Below are 24,482 nucleotides of genomic sequence, written 5' to 3'. Positions count from 1 at the left end.
TTTTCATGGACCCCCGAAATGTTTTAAAATTTTATTCACAGTAAAGAACGCTGTCCGCTATCCGACGCAGTCGGATTGCATACCTGACGACGTGACCTGGCCATCGCATATTGTCTGCTATCCGACGAAGTCGGATTGCCTACTCGGACCACAAAGGTGACTGACCTGCTAGACACCCTAAAAAGACGATGGCTATATGATTTGCATAGAATCCCGAAATGTTTTGAATTTTTTTTTCCGTTTTCGGTGGCAGTAATGAACGTTGTCCGCGATTAGACGCAGTCGGATTGCATACCTGACGACGTAACCCAGCCGTCGCACATTGTCGGATGCCCACCCTTATTACTACAGTGAACGTCATTCGAGGTGACTGACTTGCTAGACACCCATAAAAAGACTGAGACTATATGATTTTCATGGACCCCCGAAATGGTTTAAAATTTTTTTCACGGTAAAGAACGCTGTCCGCTATCCGACGCAGTCGGATTGCATACCTGTCGACGTGACCCGACCGTCGCATATTATCTGCTTTCCGACGAAGTCAGATTGCCTACTCGGACCACCGAGTTGACTCAGCAGGTCGCTAGACACCCTAAAAAGACGGTGGCTATATGATTTGCATAGAAGCCCGAAATGTTTTGAATTTTATTACTTAATTTTCCGTTTTCGGTGACAGTAATGAACGTTGTCCGCGATTCGACGCAGTCGGATTGCCTACCCTTATTACTACGGCGAACGTCATTCGAGGTGACTGACCTGCTAGACACCCATAAAAAGACGGCGGCTATATGATTTTCATGGACCCCCGAAATGTTGTACAATTTTTTTCACGTTTTGAACGTTGCATACCTGTTGCCGAGACATATAAGTCCAACGTCGAGGTAGGTGACTGACCCGCTAGACCCCAAATAAATCGAGGTGGCTATATGATTATCCGAAATATTTGATTTCTATTATTTGATTTTGCGTTTTTGAAGGCAGTAAAAAACTTACAGCTCTCCGGTTAACTAATCCACTATCCTTCTCACAAATCCATCATTCTTTTCATTAATCCAACATCCTTATCAGCAATCCAAAATCCTTATCACTTATCCACTTTTCTTATCAATATCCACCGTTCTTATCATAACACTCATAACCGACATCGGTTGACGATCAGACCACAAGACCACTGCGGCTTCCGACATCGAAAACACTCATTACCGACACCGGGGGGTCCCCGGCGGGCCCTCCGCGGCCGAGAAGACGCGCTTTACGTCCGCTGCCGTCGCGCGCGTTTTTTGTCTTTTTTTTCGAGAATTCGAGTTTTAGCCCTCTTCGAGGCGTCCGCCCTCCCAGTTTGCCCCTTATTCGCGTTCCCCGCTAAATTTGTAGGCCGCGCGCGGCCGTACTTTCACCGGTACGATTCCCGGGGCCGCGGGACGGCGCCGAGAGTCGAGTGCCGATATCGCCGCCGTCGAGTAGGTATTACTATATACAGGCATAAATACGTGCGTCAGAGGGTCCGATATTTTTCGCGAATATCGCGTTTTCGACGTCCGAGGGTGGCGGAGCCGGTAGCCCTCTGCGGACGTCGAATCCGCGTTCGTAATTCGCCGGGACGGCGAAACGGCTTAAGAGTCATAGATTCGACACGAGTCTTCAACTCGGTAGGTAGGTAGGCAGGTAAGGCGTCGGTGCGGATGACCCGGGGGTCGTGGTTTCGATGCCGGACGCCGGGATTGAAAATAATTTGCGGCGGCCGTGTTAATTCGGAATTCTTTTTTTCGCGTTTTTTTTTTTCGGTATTTAACTTTCGCCATCGCTTCCGCCTTATCGTGATATTCGTATTTAACCAACATTTTACGTTTTTTTTTTCAAAATTCGAGTTTTACGCCTATCGAAGACGTCAGACCTCCCCGTTGATGACTTATTCGCGTTCCCCGTCAGATTTTGAGTACTTTTTTGCCCTCCGCGGCCGAGACGACGCGCTTTACGTCCGCCGCCGTTGCGCGCGTTTTTTGCCTTTTTTTTCAAATATTCGAGTTTTAGCCCTTTTCGAGGGGTCTGCCCTCCCCGTTTGCCCCTTATTCGTGTTCCCCGCTAAATTTCTAGGCCGCGCGCCACCGTACTTTCTCCTGTACGAGTCCCGGGGCACCAGTTTCCAACTCAGTAGGTAGGTAGGTAGGTGAGGCGTTAGTGCGGATGACCCGGTGTCGTGGTTTCGATGCCGGCCGCCGGGATTGAAGTTAATTTGTGGCGCTCGTGTAATAACGGACCTCTTTTTTCGCCTTTTATAATTCTGACTCCCCGTTTGACCGATTGACGTCGCGGTGAGCGCATGAAAATAAATGAATTAGGCTTGAATATATGCGACGAAGAGCATTTTTTTCACGCGATTTTTCAAATATACGTATATAGATATACATATCATGCTTAATGTTTATGTAGGTCGTATAGGTTCTTATTATCCTACACGTGTATCTGATAAAAGACACCAATATACTAAACACGTATATCGTATGGTAACTTAATAATATTATATCATGTACCTACATAATAAATATATAAACATAACGGTCACGATGTTTTCGTTGGGTCAGTACCGAATGTCTTGACACATAATAATTATTATAATAACTATTACTTCAAGTGTAGGTATACCAATTTGCGTTCAAATGTACACTAATGACGTAGGTAAATATAAGTACGTTAGGTTAGGTGGTTGTTTTTTCTTATTATTATTGTGTGCGTACATACCCACAATACAATAATAGGTGTAAGTGTTTATGCATGCGTGAGAAATATTAAAAGTGGACCATCAATATTATACAGTGCACAATACTACGCGCGATAATACAGTACGACCGTTATTATACGCAACATTATACGCTTTGCGTGGGGTGGAGTGGAGCCGTGGGGGGACAACTTTGGCGACGCGAAACGCGCCCGTGTCAACCTGCCTCATCTCGTGACCGGCGCTCTTGCAACGTACATCAAATCTCACCGAAAAGCCTAATACGTTGTATTATTTAATATTCAGTGCTTTTCTTTGAGTTTTGTTGTTCTGCATTGGGCGCTTTTCACAAACCGGTGAGTAAACTTTTATATCTACTACTACTATATTATACTATTTAGATAGATAAACTACAGGTGTATTCGTGGCGGCGGCGCATATCGCCAACGAACATATTTTCACCGCCTACAGACATCGTTCTCCGCTGCTCACGGCGCATTTCGAGTTTTTTTTCGTACACTTTGAATACCTACAACGTTAATTAAACCGCATTCGTATTAGCTGAATACGTATTAGACGTGTAAGTCCGTTGGCCGTTTCGGCGCGTTGCCATTGCGGACACGTGTTTTACGGTTAATTCATAATACTGTGCTACTGCGAGCTGGATATGTAATTTTTCGTATTTTTCTATTTTTTATGTACATCATGTAAGCCGGTGTGTACCTATTAATTCTAAAAATAACACACGATACTCATACATCACCGCTGATAACAAACTGTATCAGTCGTTTTTTTTTTACCACGAGGTTTTCATAATATTCAGTATTTACTTTTCACTTATTATTATTCCTATTATTATAATATGTTCGTTCGTGATGATGTTTTTAGGCTATTCAAAATGGTCAAACGCTGTGCTTTATGCGGAGTTGTGGACAACATCGATGACGTTTCCGTACACAGGTATTTCACACAACACGTTGATACATATCGATATATATATTATAATAAATAATGTGTCGCCTCTTAGATTTCCAACTGCCGTACATCGTCGTATTGAGTGGGTGGCATTTGTGGTAGACCATGGTTTTCCCGTGAACCAAACATCTCAGCTGTGTTCGAGGCATTTCGTCCCCGGTGTCGACTACGCTGTGGGAAACGCGCGGCGCCGCCGTCTGTGGCCCATGGCAGTGCCTTCTTTGGTGAGTGTGTTCAATAAATATCATTTCATTGCAGTACACCATGACTGTATGCCCGTCTGACTGGACTTCTAATACTGTTGTATACTCTCGTGAGTTTGATGTACCTACTGTGTATTTCAAACCTAACTTAATTTCATAACTTAACTCAATGGCATTCAAGCTTTTTGTTGTAACATAATACACATGACCTCACAAAAGTATACTTCTAGACCTTATAAATACGGTTTAATACACAATATCAAGTGAATGACATATTATAACAAAATTCATGATATTACACTCATTTGGATCACATATCTTCATTATTTCAAGTTTGATCAATTTTCACAACATTTACAATTTCTGCAGTGCTAATTTCATTTCATTTGTTTACGTTTATTCCATAGTATGTAATTTTTAAAGTTAAGCCAATGACAATGAGTAGTACCCAACCTGCGGTTAAAATTCCTTACATGCTTAATTATTCACTGTGCTCTTAGATGCATATCATTGTTTCTGTACTCTACTATACTACCATACTATACTGGCTCGGTACAACATTCTTGAAAACTAAATGTCTATTTTATCATAAAACTTTCATTCAACTTATTATATTATGATTAAATTGTAGAATAACTTGAACGACATTCAATTGTGTTACTGCTGTTTCAGATTTCAAACACTTTGCTTATCAAACACTGGGTAAAGCTTATTTTACCTAGATTAACTCATAACTATACTAATATATCAACTTTTACTATAGAACACTTAAGGTTTTCTCACATAAATTTACATTTTCTTAATGTTACTACTACACAAAGTAGGTATTACTAGAGACTCCTAACTAACCTCTCCTTTTTTTGTGAACTGTGTACTGGATAAGTGTTTTACAATTTCACATATTGCCGTACTGTTAGCAATGTTAAGATTATTTTAATACTTTCTCTCCTTTATTTATACAACTAACTTTGTTTGTACTACGGTGTAACATATTTACTACTGATGTGTGTTATATCAATACTTAGTGGTGATAAATATAGGTGTGCTTGATTTTATCACATTGAAGACTCTTTAAAAAATAACACCACATATATGATTTCATATTCAACCTTACATTCAACTTATCATATAATGATTTCATATAAATGCACTTATTGCATACGAGTACCTACACTTACTGTTATAGAGTGCAATACATTTTTTAAATGTAAGTCGTTATTGTTGTTGTTACAGTAATACCTAACCAACACAAGATTGAACACACAATCATTAAAATGTTTTCTTTTTATTGTTGTAAGTTAAAGTTCTGTATTAAATAACACATTTTTTTTTCTACTATTACTACTACTACTACTACTACTACTACTACTACTACTACTACTACTACTACTACTACTACTACTTACTACTGAACTAGGCCATTTGTAAGTTGTGTACTAGATAAGTATTTTATTAGTATTTTATTTTAATACTTAATACAACATTGTACTGATGTTAGGATGGACAGAGCTTAGATTTAGGCGTAGTCACACACATTATTTTGTACAACTCTTTGAAAAATGATCTGGACTACAACATGTATACTTTTATACTTTTATACAGTGCAATACAGTTTTACAACGTTTCAAAGTTATTGTTGTTAGAAAGATTATTAGTATGTGTGAAACAACTTAAATATTCTTCTGTGGATTTCTTTGTTCTATGATTGGTACTTGTAAATACAACAGATATCTTAACCTAGAGCATTGTACTGATGTTATTTAGGTAGACCTTTTTCTCTTGAAAATCTCTTAACAACATTTATCTTATACTATCTATATTGTTGTATTGATGTTTTACACACCTTCAATGGCATTTAGTAGTATTATACAAGTTCTACGGTTACAGTTAGTTATTATATTATTATAGGCATTTGGAAAGTTTTCTTACACAGTTAATATACATTACTTTGTAATGTATAGTTAATTATATTCAATATTTTATTGGTGTTTGACCACCAATTGTCATTACAATGTTTGTATATTATAATACATTTAAACGCCTATGTCAAGAACTTTGTGATTTATATCAGTATGAATTATTTTAAATAATAGTCCAAATATCAGTTAGTTTCAAGTAGACTGTATTGTTATGTTTGTATTATTTTTACTGTGATAGGTAACGTTTTAATTGTATCATCAATATTTTACTAGCTACCTTATTATTATTATTACCTACCTATTACACTATAAGCTATTTTACCTCTCATCACTTAGAATTACTGGTAATTTGTAAATAATTTGTAACGTCTATGTAAGAATAAAAATAATATTGCAAGGCGAATCATGACTTATATTTAATAGCCTAAAGTTTTATTTGTATCGTCACCGTATTATAATGACACATCAGTATTGGTTGGTGTTCTTTGTATTACACTACCTATTTTTGTGATACACATCTACCAATGGCACAAACTATTCAAATACATAATTACACAAGTAAACATATCACATCAGACCCCTAGAAATTGTACATCTAACACATAGGCTACTCATATTATTATACTCTAATATTACTACTATTAACTAATGTGTTAACCATGATTATTATATTAAGGTAAGAAATAAAAACAAGACATGTGAAAAAAAAAATTTTTATTCATGAGATCTGAAAAATATTAGAGGAAAAAATATTGTTAGGATAATGGCATTACAAAAAAATTATCCAATTGACTACTTACGGTGTTGAAATTATGAGCGCCTCCAGCTGCCGCAACGCCGAATCACACGAGCCACCAGCCATCGATTCATACAACGTCTACAATTTATATAAACAAATTAAACATGGCATTAAAAGGTATTCTCAAATTCACAACTAACTGTGGTCTCTCCAATACCACATGTGTGCATTCATATCTTACAATTTTGTATTTATTTAGCACTATTAGGATTAAAAATATTACTTACGGTTGATGCCATCGGGGTTGATATTCCGATAGGTTGGGGACCGGGAGTCTGAGTGCGTGTCGACCTTGCACTCAGACTCCGCGGCGGCCTTACCCTAACGGAACTCAACCCTCCACGTTGTGTGGCTGGTGCTCTCCTAGGTGTTTGTGGGGCTATAAATATAACAAACGTTATTAATTTAATTTTTATTTTATTATGAAAATGCGATATACACTCACCGAGGCATTGCCGGACAGTGTGCCCCATTTTATTGCATCTATAACATCCTGAAACACGATGTAGGCGTTAATTAATAGTAAACTTTTAAATTTTCCTATCACCTATGTACTTACGGCGTTTGGGGGGTGCCTTTCGCGGCGGTTGATGGCGATGGCGTGCGGCGACGGCGGTCTCGGCCGGCGGTGCAGGGGCGGCGGTGCTCATGTTTAGTGTTTGCACCGCCGCATTGAAGTTGATCTTTATATAATTCATTCTAAAAAGAAAAAAGATGCAACATTTACAGTATGTCAGCGCAATATATTTGTTTTTTCTATATTGGTCTCCCCGACCTGTGCAACGTAGACACAGTATAGATATTTAACAACTTTGCCGGAAAGCGTGGACAGGTGCTTACAAAAAATCTAAGTTTAAACATTAAATATTTTAATTTTCTGACGGAAAGCATGTGTTACATTATACTGATTGATAAATACCTGCGATCTGCGGTGAACGTTTTAAAAAAAAAAATTAAATTAATAATACAAAATATACTCACGTGTTGTCCGTCGGACGGCAGTCGGATGTTTAAGAACGGTTTGTGGGACGTCGGCGCAGTTAATTGTCAACGCAGGTAACCCATGCAGGTAACAAATTGATTAATTGACATTATATCGACATTGATTGATACACACGCAAACATGATTTTCAAAAATTCCCGCCTTCGACAAAATACCGACTATTACTTATAACGACAACAATTACTTATTACTACGGCGAACGTCATTAGAAGTGACTGACCTGCTAGACACCCAAAAAAATACGGCGACTAAATGATTTGCACGGACGCCCGAAATATTTTGAATTTTTTTCATGTAAATTATTACTTAATTTTGCGTTTTCGGTGACAGTAATGAACGCTGTCCGCGATTCGACGCAGTCGGATTGCATACCTGACAACGTGACCCGGCCGTTGCACATTGTCCGCTATCCGACGAAGTCAGATTGCCTACCTGCACCACTGAGGTGACTGACCTGCTAGACACCCTAAAAAGACGGTGTCTATATGATTTGCATAAAAGCCCGAAATGTTTTACTTTTTTTTTTCACAGTAAAGAAAGCTGTCCGATATCCGACGTAGTCGGATTGCATACCTGACGACGTGACCCGGCCGTCGCATATTGTCTGCTACTCGGACCACTGAGGTGACTGACCTCCTAGACACCCTTAAAAGACGGTGGCTATATGATTTGCATAGAAGCCCGAAATGTTTTGAATTTTATGACTTAATTTTCCGTTTTCGGTGACAGTTATGAACGTTGTCCGCGATTCAACGCAGTCGGATTGCCTACCCTTATTACTACGGCGAACGTCATTCGAGGTGACTGACCTGCTAGACACCCATAAAAAGACGGCGGCTATATGATTTTCATGGACCCCCGAAATGTCTTACAATTTTTTTCACGTTTCACGTTTCACGTTTTGAACGTTGCATACCTGTTGCCGAGACATATAAGTCTAACGTCGAGGTAGGTGACTGACCCGCCAAACCCCAAATAAATCGAGGTGGCTATATGATTATCCGAAATATTTGAATTCTATTACTTGATTTTGCGTTTTTGAAGGCAGTAAAAAACTTACAGCTCTCCGGTTAACTAATCCACTATCCTTCTCACAAATCCACCATTCTTTTCATTAATCCAACATCCTTATCAGCAATCCAAAATCCTTATCACTTATCCACTTTTCTTATCAATATCCACCGTTCTTATCATAACACTCATAACCGACATCGGTTGACGACCAGACCACAAGACCACTGCGGCATCCGACATCGACGACACTCCTCACCAACCACGGGGGGTCTGGGGGTCTCCCCCATCGACGCTCGGAGAGCTAGTCTTCTTATAGTATAAAACGAAGACCCGTGTGGCGCCTCCTATGTCGATTTTCCGTACCAGCGTAAGAGACTACCAATGAAAAAATTCGACGGGCGGTCTCCCGTCGGCGGCGGAGCCGTCGCCGCGTTATCACTCCTTCTTATCACTTTTCGCGATTTCTTTCGATATTTTCAAAATTTCTTCACATTTCGAGTTTTACCCCCCCGGGGTTCCCTGAGCGGCCCCGTTCGGACCTTATTCCCGTTCCCCGCTAAATTTACGTACCGCGCGCGGCCGTACTTTTTTCCCGGCGGGCCCGCCGCGGTGGCGATTACGTGCAAACCGTCCGCCGCCGTCGCGCGCGTTTTTTGCCTTTGTTTTCAAGAATTCGAGTTTTAGCCCTCTTCGAGGCGTCCGCCTTTCCCGTTTGCCACTTATTCGCGTTCCCCGTTACGTTTATAGGTCGCGCGCGGCCGTACTCGAATATTTTAGAGCGCCGCGGCGTAGAGAACGATAGCGGAAAGCGCGGCGTCGTCGCCGTCTTACCGATTTTTTCGACTAAAGTCGCGTCTCGCCGCTCTCTCAAAAGTCTCACCTCCCCGTCGACGCGATATTCGCGTTCCCAGCTAAATTTATAGGCCGCGCGCGGCCGTACTTCGTCCGAGACGAGTCCCGGGGCCGCGGGACGACGCCGAGAGCGGAGCGCCGATATCGCCGCCGTCGAGTAGGTATTACTATATACAGGCATAAATACGTGCGTCGGAGGGTCCGATTTTTTTTCGCGAATATCGCGTTTTCGACGTCCGGGGGTGGCGGAGCCTGTCGTCCGCCGCCCGAAGCGGTGGGATCGCCGGCTCAAAAGCCCTCCGCGGACGCCGGGACCGCGTTCGCGATTCACCGGGACGGCGAAACCGCTTAAGAGTCATAGATTCGACACCAGTTTTCAACTCAGTAGGTAGGTAGGTAGGTAAGGCGTCGGTGCGGATGACCCGGGGGTCGTGGTTTCGATGCCGGCCGCCGGGAATTTCGTTAATTTGCGGCGGCCGTAATATTTCGTAATTTTTTTTTTCGCGTTTTTTTTTTTGTCATTTTCCTTTCGCCATCACTTTCGCCTTATCACTTTTGACGAATTTTCAAAATTTCTTCAAAATTCGTGTTTTAACGCCTTCGCGCACCTCGGACGGCCCCGTTCGGACCTTATTCGCGTTCCCCGTTAAATTGTGAGGCCGCGCGCGGCCGTACTTTGTCCCGTCCCGTCCCGCCGAGGCCGAGATGACGTGCGATAGGAGTGCCGCCGTCGCCCGCGTTTTTCGATAATTTTTTCGAATAGTCGAGTTTTAACCGTTTTGAAAACGTCTCACCTCCCGTTCGCGACTTATTCGCGTTCCCCGTTACATTTATAGGCCGCGCGCGGCCGTACTTGAATATTTTAGAGCGCCGCGGCGTCTTACCGATTTTTCCGACTTTTTCGACTAAAGTCGCGTCTCGCCGCTCTCTCAAAAGTCTCACCTTCCCGTCGACGCGATATTCGCGTTCCCAGCTAAATTTATAGGCCGCCTGCGGCCGTACTTCCTCCGGGACGGGTCTCGAGGCCGCGGGATGACGCCGTGAGCCGAGTGCGGAGAGCGGCGCCGTCGAGTGGGTATTACTATATACAGGCATAAATACGTGCGTCGGAAGGTTTGATTTTTTTCGCGAATATCGCGTTTTTTACGTCCGGGGGTAGCGGAGCCGGTCGTCCGCTGCCCGAAGCCGTGGGATCGCCGGCTCAAAAGCCCTCTGCAGACGCCGGGAAAGCGTTCGCGATTCGCCGGGACGGCGAAACGGCTTAAGAGTCATAGATTCGACACCAGTTTTCAACTCAGTAGGTAGGTAGGTAGGTTTAGGCGTATGTGCGGATGATCCGGGGGTCGTGGTTTCGATGCCGGCCGCCGGGATTGGAGATAATTTGCGGCGGCCGTGTTAATCCGGAATTTTTTTTTCACGTTTTTTTTTTTCGTTATTTTCCTTTCGCTATCACTTCCGCCTTATCACTTTTGATGAATTTTTTCAAAATTTCTTCAAAATTAGTGTTTTAACGCCTTCGCGCACCTCGGACGGCCCCGTTCGGACTTTATTCGCGTTCCCCGTTAAATTGTGAGGCCGCGCGCGGCCGTACTTTGTCTCGGCCCGTCCCGCCGCGGCCGAGACGACGTGCGATAGGAGTGCCGCCGTCGCCTGCGTTTTTCGATAATTTTTTCGAAAAGTCGAGTTTTAACTGTTTTGGAAACGTCTCACCCCCGTTCGCGACTTATTCGCGTTCCCCGTTACATTTATAGGCCGCGCGCGGCCGTACTTGAATATCTTAGAGCGCCGCGGCGTAGAGAACGATAGCGAAAAGCGCGGCGTCGTCGCCGTCTTACCGAGTTTTCCGACTTTTTCGACTAAAGTCGCGTCTCACCGCTCTCTCGAAAGTCTCACCTCCCCGCCGACGTGATATTCGCGTTCCCCGCTGAATTTCTAGGCCGCGGGCGGCCGGACTTCGTCCGGGACGAGTCCCGGGGCCGCGGGACGACGCCGAGAGTGGAGTGCTGATATCGCCGCCGTCGAGTAGGTATTACTATATACAGGCATGAATACGTGCGTCGGAGGGTCCGATTTTTTCGCGTTTTCGACGTCCGAGGGTGGCGGAGCCGGTCGTCCGCTGCCCGATGCGGTGGGATCGCCGGCTCAAAAGCCCTCCACGGACGCCGGGACCGCGTTCGCGATTCGCCGGGACGGCGAAACGGCTTAAGAGTCATAGATTCGACGCCAGTTTCCAACTCTGTAGGTAGGTAGGTAGGTAAGGCGTCGGTGCGGATGACCCGGGGAGTTATGAACAGTTATGAACGTTGTCCGCGATTCGACGCAGTCGGATTGCATACCTGACGAAGTTACCCAGCCGTCCCACATTGTCCGCTATCCGACGAAGTCGGATTGCCTACTCGGACCACCGAGGTGACTGACCTGCTAGACACCCTTAAAAGACGATTGCTATATGATTTCCATAGAAGCCCGAAATGTTTTGAATTTTTTTTCACGTAATTAATTTTTCCGTTTTCGGTGACAGTTATGAACGTTGTCCGCGATTCGACGCAGTCGGATTGCATACCTGACGAAGTTACCCAGCCATCGCACATTGTCCGCTATCCGACGAAGTCGGATTGCCTACTCGGACCACTGAGGTGACTGACCTGCTAGACACCCTTAAAAGACGATTGCTATATGATTTGCATAGAAGCCCGAAATGTTTTGAATTTTTTTCACGTAATTAATTTTTCCGTTTTCGGTGACAGTAATGAACGTTGTCCGCGATTCGACGTAGTCGGATTGCATACCTGACGAAGTTACCCAGCCGTCGCACATTGTCCGCTATCCGACGAAGTCGGATTGCCTACTCGGACCACTGAGGTGACTGACCTGCTAGACACCCTTAAAAGACGATTGCTATATGATTTGCATAGAAGCCCGAAATGTTTTGAATTTTTTTTCAAGTAATTAATTTTTCCGTTCTCGGTGACAGTAATGAACGCTGTCCGCGATTCGACGCAGTCGGATTGCATACCTGACGAAGTTACCCAGTTGTCGCACATTGTCCACCATTCACAATCCACTATTCTTATCATTAACCCAGAATCCTTATCAGAAATCCAAAATCCTTATCACAAATCCACCATACTTATCATAAATCCACTTTTCTTATCAAAATCTAAAATCCTTATCACTTAATTTTTTCACAGATCCCTATCACTAGACCTCTGTATCACCCATACACCGCGTCGGCTTCGGTTGACGACCAGACCACAAGACCACTGCGGCATCCGACATCGACAACACTCCTCACCAACCACGGGGGGTCTGGGGGTCTCCCCCAGCGACGCTCGGAGAGCTAGTCTTATAGTATAAAACGAAGACCCGTGTGGCGCCTCCTATGTCGATTTTCCGAACCAGCGTAAGAGACTACCAATGAAAAAATTCGACGGGCGGTCTCCCGGCGGCGGCGGAGCCGTCGCCGCGTTATCACTCCTTCTTATCACTTTTCGCGATTTCTTTCGATATTTTCAAAATTTCTTCACATTTCGAGTTTTACCCCCCCCTGGGGTCCCCGGGCGGCCCCGCTCGGACCTTATTCGCGTTCCCCGGTAAATTTACGTACCGCGCGCGGCCGTAATTTTTTCCCGGCGGGCCCGCCGCGTAGGCCGTTACGTGAAAACCGAGCGCCGCCGTCGCGGGCGTTTTTTGCCTTTTTTTTTCGAGGATTCGAGTTTTAGCCCTCAACGAGGCGTCCGCCCTCCCCGTTCGCGACTCATTCGCGTTCCCCGTTACGTTTATAGGTCGCGCGCGGCCGTACTCGAATATTTTAGTGCGCCGCGGCGTAGAGAACGATAGCGGAAAGCGCGGCGTCGTCGCCGTCTTACCGATTTTTCCGACTTTTTCGACTAAAGTCGCGTCTCGCCGCTCTCTCGAAAGTCTCACCTCCCCGTCGACGCGATATTCGCGTTCCCAGCTAAATTTATAGGCCGCGCGCGGCCGTACTTCGTCCGAGACGAGTCCCGGGGCCGCGGGACGACGCCGAGAGCGGAGCGCCGATATCGCCGCCGTCGAGTAGGTATTACTATATACAGGCATAAATACGTGCGTCGGAGGGTCCGATTTTTTTTCGCGAATATCGCGTTTTCGACGTCCGGGGGTGGCGGAGCCTGTCGTCCGCCGCCCGAAGCGGTGGGATCGCCGGCTCAAAAGCCCTCCGCGGACGCCGGGACCGCGTTCGCGATTCGCCGGGACGGCGAAACCGCTTAAGAGTCATAGATTCGACACAACTTTTCAACTCGGTAGGTAGGTAGGTAGGTAAGGCGTCGGTGCGGTTGACCCGGGGGTCGTGGTTTCGATGCCGGCCGCCGGGAATTTCGTAAATTTGCGGCGGCCGTGATATTTCGGAATTTTTTTTTTTCGCGTTTTTTTTTTTGTCATTTTCCTTTCGCCATCACTTTCGCCTTATCGTGATATACGGATTTGACGAAAATTTGACGTTTTTTTTTTTAAATTCGAGTTTCACCTCTTTTGAAGACGTCGGACCTCCCCGTCGAAGACTTATTCCCGTTCCCCGCTAAATTTATAGGCCGCGCGCGGCCGTACTTCGTCCGGTACAAGTCCCGGGTCCGCGGGACGACGCCGAGAGCCGAGTGCCTATATCGCCGCCGTCGAGTGGGTATTACTATTACAGGCATAAATACGTGCGTCGGAGGGTTCGATTTTTTTTCGCGAATATCGCGTTTTTGACGTCCGAGGGTGGCGGAGCCGGTCGTCCGCTGCCCAAAGCGGTGGGATCGCTGGCTCAAAAGCCCTCTGCGGACGCTGGGACCGCGTTCGTCATTCGCCGGGACGTTGAAACGGCTTAAGAGTCATAGATTCGACACCAGTTATCAACTCAGTAGGTAGGTAGGTAGGTAAGGCGTCGGTGCGGATGACCCGGGGTCGTGGTTTCGATGCCGGACGCCGGGATTGAAGATAATTTGCGGCGGCCGTGTTAATTTGGAATTTTTTTTTCGTAATTTATCTTTTGCTATCACACTCAACGAAAGGTAATTTGTAATTATGGAATAGTAATTAAGAATGATAATTGATAATCATTAGTGTGCCTGTGTATTTACGTGTAAAATTAACTCAGATGTATAATACGACAACATATTAAAAATGTACCTAAACAGTATGTAGGTAGTTTGTATTTTTAAGCTATTACACAATAATATGTGCTGTTGACTTTATATACAATTATTATATTTGACTACGTTATATTATGACATATTATACATATATATATCGATTAACAGGGAAGTCAGTTGGTAAATGATGGACTATATTATTATATATTTAGAAGTGTGGATTTATTAATTCCACAGGTAGGTATTTTTCGGTATTTATTGCTTAGGTTAAAATATATTATTCATTAGTCAGTAATACAATTTTTTTTTATATTACAGCTTAAAGTGAGATAGTTGGTCGAGTTGATTCAATAGCTACCTACGAGCAGTATGTGCTTTCAACAATGTTGTCCGTGAATATACACACTATAATATTTGTTGTGGTTGTTTTGCGTAATTAATATACATAAGTATGTGTATATTGTGTGTTTGTGGGTATGTGTGTGTGTGTGTGTGCAATATATCACTGCAATACCACGTAGTTGTTACAGTATGACCAGTAGATTATGATTATACGCATTCGTCCTCGGCGGTGTGGTGGTGTGCGGGGGACAACTTTAGCGACGCGGTGCGCGTCCGTGTCATCCAACGTCATCTCGTGACCGGCGGTCTCGCAAAGCACATTTACGAACACAGAAAAAACTATAAAGTGATAGAGTTTGTTGTTTAGAGCTTTTCTCTGTGTTTTGGTGTGCTTTGTTTTGGGCGCTTTTCATACCGGTGAGTACAAGTCAAGATAGGCATCATAATATTCAGATTACCTTTTCCGCACACAGGTGTATTCGCGGTAGCGCGTGTTGTTTAACTACCTACACACACATGGTTTTCCGTTATTTTGACCACGTCGCTTTTTTTGTTTTTGACACCTCAGTTTCATTGTACTTTTTTAACTTTTTTATAGCCGCATTCGTATTGACAATTATCAGTTGCTCTGATCGACGTAAGCCCGTTGGCCGTTTCGGCGCGTTACCATTGCGGTGACTATTTTTTTTTATGACATGTTTTTAGTCGCTTTAGCATATTTTTACGCAAACAGTTAGGTGTGCTACGACGAGCTGGGTATGTCATTTTTCACATTTTCCTATTTTCTCTTACGTACATTACAATGTAAGGTGTATACCTATTAATTCTAAAAATACATCAACACTGATAACAGACTGATACCGTCGTTATATTCGATTACAACGATTTTTTTTTTTTGAACGAGTTTTTCATATTATTTACTATTTAGTATATTTTACTTTTTACTTATATAAATAAATCTGATAAATTTACTATAACCTGTTCGTGATGTCTTTAGGCTATTCAATATGGTCAAACGCTGCATTCTATGCGGAGTCGTGGACGACATCAACGGCGTTTCAATACACGGGTATTTACGATTTAACACAACAAATATCAATGTAATAAAATCAATAATATGTCACCTTTAGATTTCCAACCGACGTGCGTCGTCGTCTTGAGTGGGTGGCCAGGGTTTTGCTGTGAACCACACCTCCAAGGTGTGTTCAAGGCACTTTATTCCGGGTTGTGACTACCCTGTAGGAAACGCACATCGCCGCCGTCTGTTGCACACAGCAGTGCCATCTTTGGTGAGTATAAATTTTATTATGGTGGACCTCAACACTTTGTCACTATTACTGTCGTAACGATGTGTATCCAAGGCCAAACTTATCAGAGGATAAATAATGACGTGGCCGTTGACCGAGTAGATGCCAACTACTGTCAGTTGTATTTCCTCGAGTCCGCAGAGGCCAACGCCCGCCGCGTTGGGATGGCTCTGCAGAGAAATCATCGTGAACTGTCCGTAGTTGTGATGGGACTATTGGACGGTTTTCTGCGGGACGTAAATCCGTACGCAATGGCTTTTAATTAAGATATAAATTTATTGTATTTATTAACATTAGGACTATGAATTGCCCCTTAGAGTAAATTTCTTTTACATATACCTTTCTCAAAGTAGACAGAAAAAACAAAAAAAATTACACACTGTAACCAATAAACTAACTATGTTAACTGTCAAACTAGATATTACGTTGATATTAGACACTCACAGCTACCAATATACTGCAGTTATTACTTAATGTTCGTTCAAAATAGTATACAAAGCAAAAAATTTTCTTACCTTTATTACTTAAATTATATTATATATTATATGTATTTTATGTGTTTATTATAATTTTACTCTGCTACCAACAGAGTTATATGTACTTATGAATGATACAGGTAACATTAAATATAACTTAGGGCTGGGACGTTTTTATATTTTATATGAAGTATAGGTTTTATTGTTATTACCTAACCTATGTGTTCTCCTAAGCTTACTACACTTCACACACATTTATAATATATATATTTATTATTATGTATTATGTTAATTATACAATTATAGAGTTAAATGCACTGAATGATTTATTTGTTTCTACATGGAGTCTGTCTAAATATAAAAATATACATGTCTATATTTGTTCCAGGAACATGCGTGAGGTGTGGCTGGCAGAAAGAGACCTAGCCGACGCCGATCCCGCAGGTGTGCGACCTAGGCCAGTGACGATGTATTTTGTCCGAGATGCGGCCCGGGACGACGGGCGAAACAACCTGCCTACCGCAAACGAAGTTGCGGCCGTGTTCGTAGGCGAAGGGGGTCGTCCGCCAAGAGACATTAATCTGGTCATCTACGATACGAATCCAATCAACCCGCAACACAGGATGCAAACCATACCAGCGGGTTAGTTAATAATTATTTCCTATAAACACAGCTGTCTCAAATTGTTCACTTATATTCACTATATTTATTGCACATTAATATCAACACCATCAAATAGAATCATAGTTTTTGTTGTACAGTAAAGCTGACACTGCGATTTTAAATTTACATTAAGTATACACTACATTTTGGACATTCTTTTGAATGAATCTATTAAATTCTATTACTTTAACAATCTGAGGTACAATTATTTTAATAAGCTTTACTGATATTTTGACAAATCCTGCAGCAGTCTCCTATTTTTTTTTTTGCGAAATAAACAGATGAAAGACTATGAAGCATAATTATATTATTGTTCGCATCTCCGACAATAAGTGTCGTTCAAAGATTTATCAGTGATTAGAATGTTAGATAGACAGGCCAGGAATTCTATTCAGGACATAATTTAATCATAATAGATCAGGTATTGCTATTCAAGCTAGGGGACCTATGTATACATAAAATATTAGATAAAGTTAAATTAACAATATTTAATTCCTTACAACCATATTCATTATAAATTATGTTCATCTTGTAGTGATAGTATGACAATAAGTCGTGTTATGATTTGTATGTAGTGTACTATATAATTTATCAATAATCAAACATAATATAGTCACATTACTTCGGTGCTTAATTTCATGATTTGTTTGGACTTCATAACAGACATCACTTACAAATATACACTATAAATCCTTGGAATACAAAAAGATCAGAGTTAATATTTTAATAACCTTTCTTTTGCGGTTATATACTCACAACACAGTCACAACTCCATCCTCTAACCCCCAGCTACTACAAATCGTTGATTTAGCATTCCACTTTAAATAATATATACCATTCGTTACATTTCACAAGGGTCGTGTCACTCGGATCCGATGTTGTATCCGCTGTTTTTCCCGTACGGCGAGGCCGGTTGGCATAACGTGATGTTGCAAGCGGGCAACCGACGAAACAATGTCCGCAATCGCAACAGTATCAGAGAGTTTGCGTCCTACCGTTTGGCTGTTAGATATCAGGGAAATAACGACCAAAGGCATGAACTGTTTAGTTTATTACATCAAGGTCGGTTCTTGTTGCAGATGTATGTGTGCGACCAGTATGTTCGAATGGAGTCGAACAATCTGAACTACAAACGTTTTCACCAGAGGGATCTCCTCGCCGAAGCGTATCAAGGGCTCAAGGACCATGTGAACCAACAGCTCCACATCGATCCCATGGCGGTCGGGCGTAGGGTCATATTGCCGTCGACGTTCACGGGTAGCGATCGATTCAACAAGATGAATTATCAAGACGCCATCACCATAGTGCGTACCAAAGGGAAACCCGACCTGTTCATAACGTTTACGTGCAATCCCAGCTGGCCAGAGATCACTGAAAACCTGGCTGCCCACAGCACGGCAAGCGACAGGCCGGACCTGGTGGCCAGAGTGTTCAACAGTAAGCTACAGGAGCTAATAGGTGACATAACTGTACATCGTGTGTTTGGTAATGTCAGCGCTTACGTGTACACTATCGAGTTTCAGAAACGTGGTCTGCCCCATGCGCATATACTGATAATCCTGGCGGAGGACTGTAAGTTCCGCACAGCCGAGGACGTGGACGACGTGGTTTGCGCCTTCTTGCCGGACCCCGCAATCGACAGGCGCTTACACGACTGCGTCAAGTCTCACATGATCCACGGGCCGTGTGGAACAGTCAATCCACAGTGTCCGTGCATGGTGGACAACAAATGCTCCAAAGATTTCCCGAAAGCGTACGCAGAGGAGACTGTGTACGTTGCGGACGGCGGACATCCAAAGTACCGCCGACCGGATGACGGCCGGGTGGTACTTATGAGAGGTCGTGAGGTTGGTAACGAGTGTGTAGTGTCATACAACCCTTATCTTCTGGCCAAGTATGACGCACACATCAACGTCGAGATATGCACGTCCATAAAGAGTGTCATGTATATCTACAAGTATATATACAAGTGACACGACCGTGTGACGTTGAAGTTCAGGACCAGGATGAGATTGCCAAGTGAGTCTTAACTTAATTTTATAATTTACATATTTCTAAATTTAGGTATAGTGATTATAATAGTATATTGTATATATTGTATATGTTTATTTAGTGTGTTTTTTGTGTAGGAATTATTTACTACTATTTATGTTCAGGAATTTTAAATATTAAATTGGACAATTTTTAAAATTCACATAAAAATCTTAAATTTAAAAATTCTGTTACTTAATTACATTTGTTTTTATTCCATTGTATTACTCTTATTTTGTTTTTAATTTTAAATATGTACGTTTTAGTTTGAAATAATAAAATTACTTTGATTTGACATTGGCTAAAAACTAAAATTTTAATGATTAAAGAACTTTACTTTTTTATGAAACATTACTACATTTTAATAAGAATATTCAGTTGAGCAAAACTTTAGGAACTTCTACATTTATAAACTATTATTATTATTATTATTATTATTATTATTATTATTATTATTATTATTATTATTATTACATTTAATGCGTTATATCATGTGTTTTCATTCAAACTGCGTATAATAAACATTATATTGCATACAGTAATAAACATCAATTGAATAAATAGTTAACTAATAAATCATTTATTAATTTTTAATAATTCCCATCAATAGTGTCTAAGATTTTTATAATTTTATATTACTTTTAATCCTTTTTTTCATGTGTCTTCATTCAAGCTGTGTATAATAAACATTCTATTGCATACAGTATTAAACATAAATTAAATAAATAGTTAATTAATAAATGATTTAATAGTGTCTTAAGATTTTTATAATATTATATATTAATTTTATAATTTTATATTACATTTAATCCTTTTTTTCATGTGTCTTCATTCAAGCTGTGTACAATAAACATTCTATTGCATACAGTATTAAACATAAATTAAATAAATAGTTAATTAATAAATGATTTAATAGTGTCTTAGGATTTTTATAATTATATATTAATTAATATGTAGGTTGTACCTTATATTATGTACTTCTATACAGAGAGTTCTATAGGTGGTCTACATTATTATTGATAGATTTTTATTATAGGTATTACATTGAAAATTATTACCATTCCATCATTATTAGCATATAACAATATTTTATGCATATGTCATTTTTAGCAGTGTGTCCAGTGTGTATGAATTATTTTACTCACTATTTTTTAGGTTTTTAGGGTAGTTGTAATCGTTTACCGATAACTTTTAGTTTTTTTTACTATTGTATACTAGCTATATTATATACTTAACATTTAATGTGTGTTCTTTAGGTATTATTATTATTAAATTAAATTTGTTATTTTATCTATACATTTTATCTAACTAAACATCAATGACATTAAGTACACCAATTAACTAATATACCTAATAGATATAAATTTTGGTTTATAACCTGATCTAAGTTTAACCGTGATCACATAATATACTGTCTCAAATTGTAAACTTCAACACCTCGGCAATGTGAAACACGCTTTGCCATTCTTAAATAATATTATACAGTTATAATGTACTCCACCTGATACAATATAATATAATATAATAATAATAATAATAATAATAATAATTTAAATTTTGAATATTTTATGTGTAATTCGAATATAAATCGAATTAAATACACCGATTGTACACTGTTATCACCTTGATCACCTAATATACTAATACCAACTCTGTAAATTATAGATTAAATTGTATAATTATATAAATTAATTCATAACATTCACTAGACGTCCACTATGATTATATTTAGCTACTCGAGTTGACATTAACAATTTGATTTCACGACATTTATTTATCAAAACATCATAATATATCGTTCAACGGTTGTAGGGATTCTTCGTCATATGCACATTGTAATGCAATGCTTTGTGTCTACAGAACCAAAAAAAAATTACATTTACTTGAATTATATAATAATAATAATACCAATCACAACACCAGACGGTATCATCTATAGAGCCATTGTTAGTTATCTTTAATGGTTTGACGCGGCTACGACGGTGGTGGTAGGTGGTCCGCGGAGAGCCGGTCGTTGGTGTGGTATATTGGGTGGCACACTCGAGCGTAAAAAAAAAACAAACACAATTTCGGGTGTCGACGGTTGGGTTTATTTTACCCCGTACCGGGTATACGTAGATATATAAATATATGTAGCAAAGAAATATATCAAAAAAAAAAGAACAAAATGACGGCGGGCTATATGAAAATATATATCTCTCTGGTTGTGGTCGTGTGGCTGTGCTCACGACGTGGGTTATGTTGCTAGTAGTAGGTCTACGACGGCCGGTACTCGTTCTACGCGACTCGCCTTCCCGTCCCACCTTGTGCCTTTGTGGCGTGGTGGGGGAGTTGGCGTTGTCGCGCTGTAGCCCGTAGTGGCGGTTGACGAAAAGTGTAGACTGGTCGCTGCGGTACCTGTACTTTGTACTGGTGGCCGCTGCGTACCGCGTCATACTCCCCCGCCAAACCGTCACACGGGGTACACTTGTACCGGTGTCCGTGTGTCATATCAGGACGGGGTGGCTTGTACTACCTCTGGCTTTCGCTTGAGGTAGACTTGCCCGCGCCTGTGAGTGTTATTGAAGGTGTTTTGGGGACCCTACCGGAGTGTAGTACGAGTGGTGCTCGTCCAAATCTGGCATCCCCTCGAACGCCACCAGCCAATCTGTCTCGGTAATTTCTACCGTGGACTCCGATTGGTCTGGCGACTCCTGGCTGGTGGGTTGTCCCGGCTCCTCGGACTTGCCGTCCTTGGAGGCCGGTTTGTCAACCTCCATCGGTGTAGGGTTGGTCGGAGGCGTGCCGGCTGCTTCCGGTTCTGAGGTTGGCGCGGGTTGCTTGGCAAGCCGACGTTGTTGGCTTGCCTCGCTTTCCCTGGCCTTCCTCTTCTCCTTCAGCTGTTGGAATTTCCGGCGGTTCCTTGCCTGCTGCGCCTCCGTCCTCACCCTTCCCGTTGGGCCGGGGAGTACCCCCGTTGGCCTGGGTACCGGTGCCGGCTCCGCAGGTGTTACGGGGGCAGGTGTCGTTGCTGGGGGTGGTGGCCTTGTCAAGGACGGTGTGCGGCTGCCGGGTGTTGACGTTGATGGTGGTCGGTGTGGCCGCAACCTCCGCTGAATGTCCGTCGTACGGTCCGCCCAGCCCCGGTTGTAGATGGCCGCCCGCACTGGGTCCTGCAGGAGTTGGCGGGTAGTCATCCTCGCGACCTGGGCGGCTGTTCGTGGCTCATCCTGGCCACCGGATACCAGCCCCAGCCGTTGGATTAGCTCGGCAACCTGCTGCCACTTCTCCTGCTGTTGGCCGGTCATGTTGTCTGTAAATGATTATTATTACAGACAATTGTTTATTTAATGTTGGCCTATCGGTGCCCGTTTTAAGCATGACACATGTATTTTCCGCGGTGGTTGTTGGTCGGTTTGGAAGACTCCTTTCCCGACCTGTTTCGCCAGTCTTACCGGTCCCCACCACTTTGGTGCGAAACCGGCGTGAAAATCTTTGTGTGCCTTAGATAAGTGGTGTGCTTTGTAGTAGACTACGTCGCCCTTGCCGAACTTCACCGGTGTGCCGGTGTTCGTGCTTGGTTTTACCACTACCTTTTTGCCTAAAATACGTTTCTCCCGCTCTACCCTCTCTTCCTGTATTTTTTTGATGTGTACCGGCGCCGCTTTAGACAGCGCCCAGTCTCGGGTCTCTTGCACTCTCTGCCGAGGACAAGGACCGCGGGTGGGTAGCATGTCTGTTCGTTGCACCTGTTCCGTATCGAAAATAGGATTGAGGGTAGTTTCGTGTCCCAAGATTTATGTTTGCCCGTTACTAGTCTTATAGTATAAAACAGAAACCCGAGGGCGCCGCCTGTGGCGAATTTCCGAACCAGCGTAAGAGACTACCAATGAAAAAATTCGACGGGCGGTCTCCCGGCGGCGGCGGAGCCGTCGCCGCGTTATCACTCCTTCTTATCACTTTTCGCGATTTCTTTCGATATTTTCAAAATTTCTTCACATTTCGAGTTTTACCCCCCCCTGGGGTCCCCGGGCGGCCCCGCTCGGACCTTATTCGCGTTCCCCGGTAAATTCACGTACCGCGCGCGGCCGTAATTTTTTCCCGGCGGGCCCGCCGCGTGGGCCGTTACGTGAAAACCGAGCGCCGCCGTCGCGGGCGTTTTTTGCCTTTTTTTTTCGAGAATTCGAGTTTTAGCCCTCTTCGAGGCGTCCGCCCTCCCCGTCCGCGACTCATTCGCGTTCCCCGTTACGTTTATAGGTCGCGCGCGGCCGTACTCGAATATTTTAGTGCGCCGCGGCGTAGAGAACGATAGCGGAAAGCGCGGCGTCGTCGCCGTCTTACCGATTTTTCCGACTTTTTCGACTAGAGTCGCGTCTCGCCGCTCTCTCGAAAGTCTCACCTCCCCGTCGACGCAATATTCGCGTTCCCAGCTAAATTTATAGGCCGCGCGCGGCCGTACTTCGTCCGAGACGAGTCCCGGGGCCGCGGGACGACGCCGAGAGCGGAGCGCCGATATCGCCGCCGTCGAGTAGGTATTACTATATACGGGCATAAATACGTGCGTCGGAGGGTCCGATTTTTTTTCACGAATATCGCGTTTTCGACGTCCGGGGGTGGCGGAGCCTGTCGTCCGCCGCCCGAAGCGGTGGGATCGCCGGCTCAAAAGCCCTCCGCGGACGCCGGGACCGCGTTCGCGATTCGCCGGGACGGCGAAACCGCTTAAGAGTCATAGATTCGACACGAGTTTTCAACTCGGTAGGTAGGTAGGTAGGTAAGGCGTCGGTGCGGTTGACCCGGGGGTCGTGGTTTCGATGCCGGCCGCCGGGAATTTCGTTAATTTGCGGCGGCCGTGATAATTCGGAATTTTTTTTTTTCGCGTTTTTTTTTTTGTCATTTTCCTTTCGCCATCACTTTCGCCTTATCGTGATATTCGTATTTAGCCAACATTTTACGTTTTTTTTTTCAAAATTCGAGTTTTACGCCTATTGAAGACGTCGGACCTCCCCGTTGATGACTTATTCGCGTTCCCCGTCAGATTTTGAGTACCTTTTGGCCCTCCGCGGCCGAGACTACGCGCTTTACGTCCGCC

General features: G+C 43.1%; 3 protein-coding genes across 3 annotated transcripts; 1 reads left to right on the top strand and 2 right to left on the bottom strand.

Annotated features, from left to right (window-relative positions):
* Positions 1 to 6,803: 6,803 nt before the first annotated feature.
* Positions 6,804 to 7,310, bottom strand: LOC132932887 (uncharacterized). The gene is made up of 3 exons (XM_060999235.1): positions 7,172 to 7,310; positions 7,058 to 7,105; positions 6,804 to 6,991 (listed from the first exon to the last, which is right to left on the bottom strand). The coding sequence occupies exons 1-3, from the start codon at positions 7,308 to 7,310 to the stop codon at positions 6,804 to 6,806; spliced, it is 375 nt and encodes a 124-aa protein (XP_060855218.1).
* Positions 7,311 to 16,285: 8,975 nt separating this feature from the next.
* On the top strand, positions 16,286 to 19,356 carry LOC132932886 (uncharacterized). The gene is made up of 3 exons (XM_060999234.1): positions 16,286 to 16,488; positions 17,109 to 17,362; positions 18,239 to 19,356. The coding sequence occupies exons 1-3, from the start codon at positions 16,286 to 16,288 to the stop codon at positions 19,354 to 19,356; spliced, it is 1,575 nt and encodes a 524-aa protein (XP_060855217.1).
* Positions 19,357 to 21,972: 2,616 nt separating this feature from the next.
* Positions 21,973 to 23,068, bottom strand: LOC132932885 (proteoglycan 4-like). The gene has a single exon (XM_060999233.1). The coding sequence runs from the start codon at positions 22,699 to 22,701 to the stop codon at positions 21,973 to 21,975; it is 729 nt and encodes a 242-aa protein (XP_060855216.1). The 5' UTR covers positions 22,702 to 23,068.
* Between the last annotated feature and the right edge of the window lie 1,414 nt (positions 23,069 to 24,482).

Source organism: Metopolophium dirhodum, chromosome 1 (genome assembly GCF_019925205.1).
Source record: "Metopolophium dirhodum isolate CAU chromosome 1, ASM1992520v1, whole genome shotgun sequence".
Lineage (NCBI taxonomy): Eukaryota > Metazoa > Arthropoda > Insecta > Hemiptera > Aphididae > Metopolophium > Metopolophium dirhodum.
Note: the sequence above shows the minus strand (reverse complement) of the source record. Positions and strands in the feature narration are given on the sequence as shown.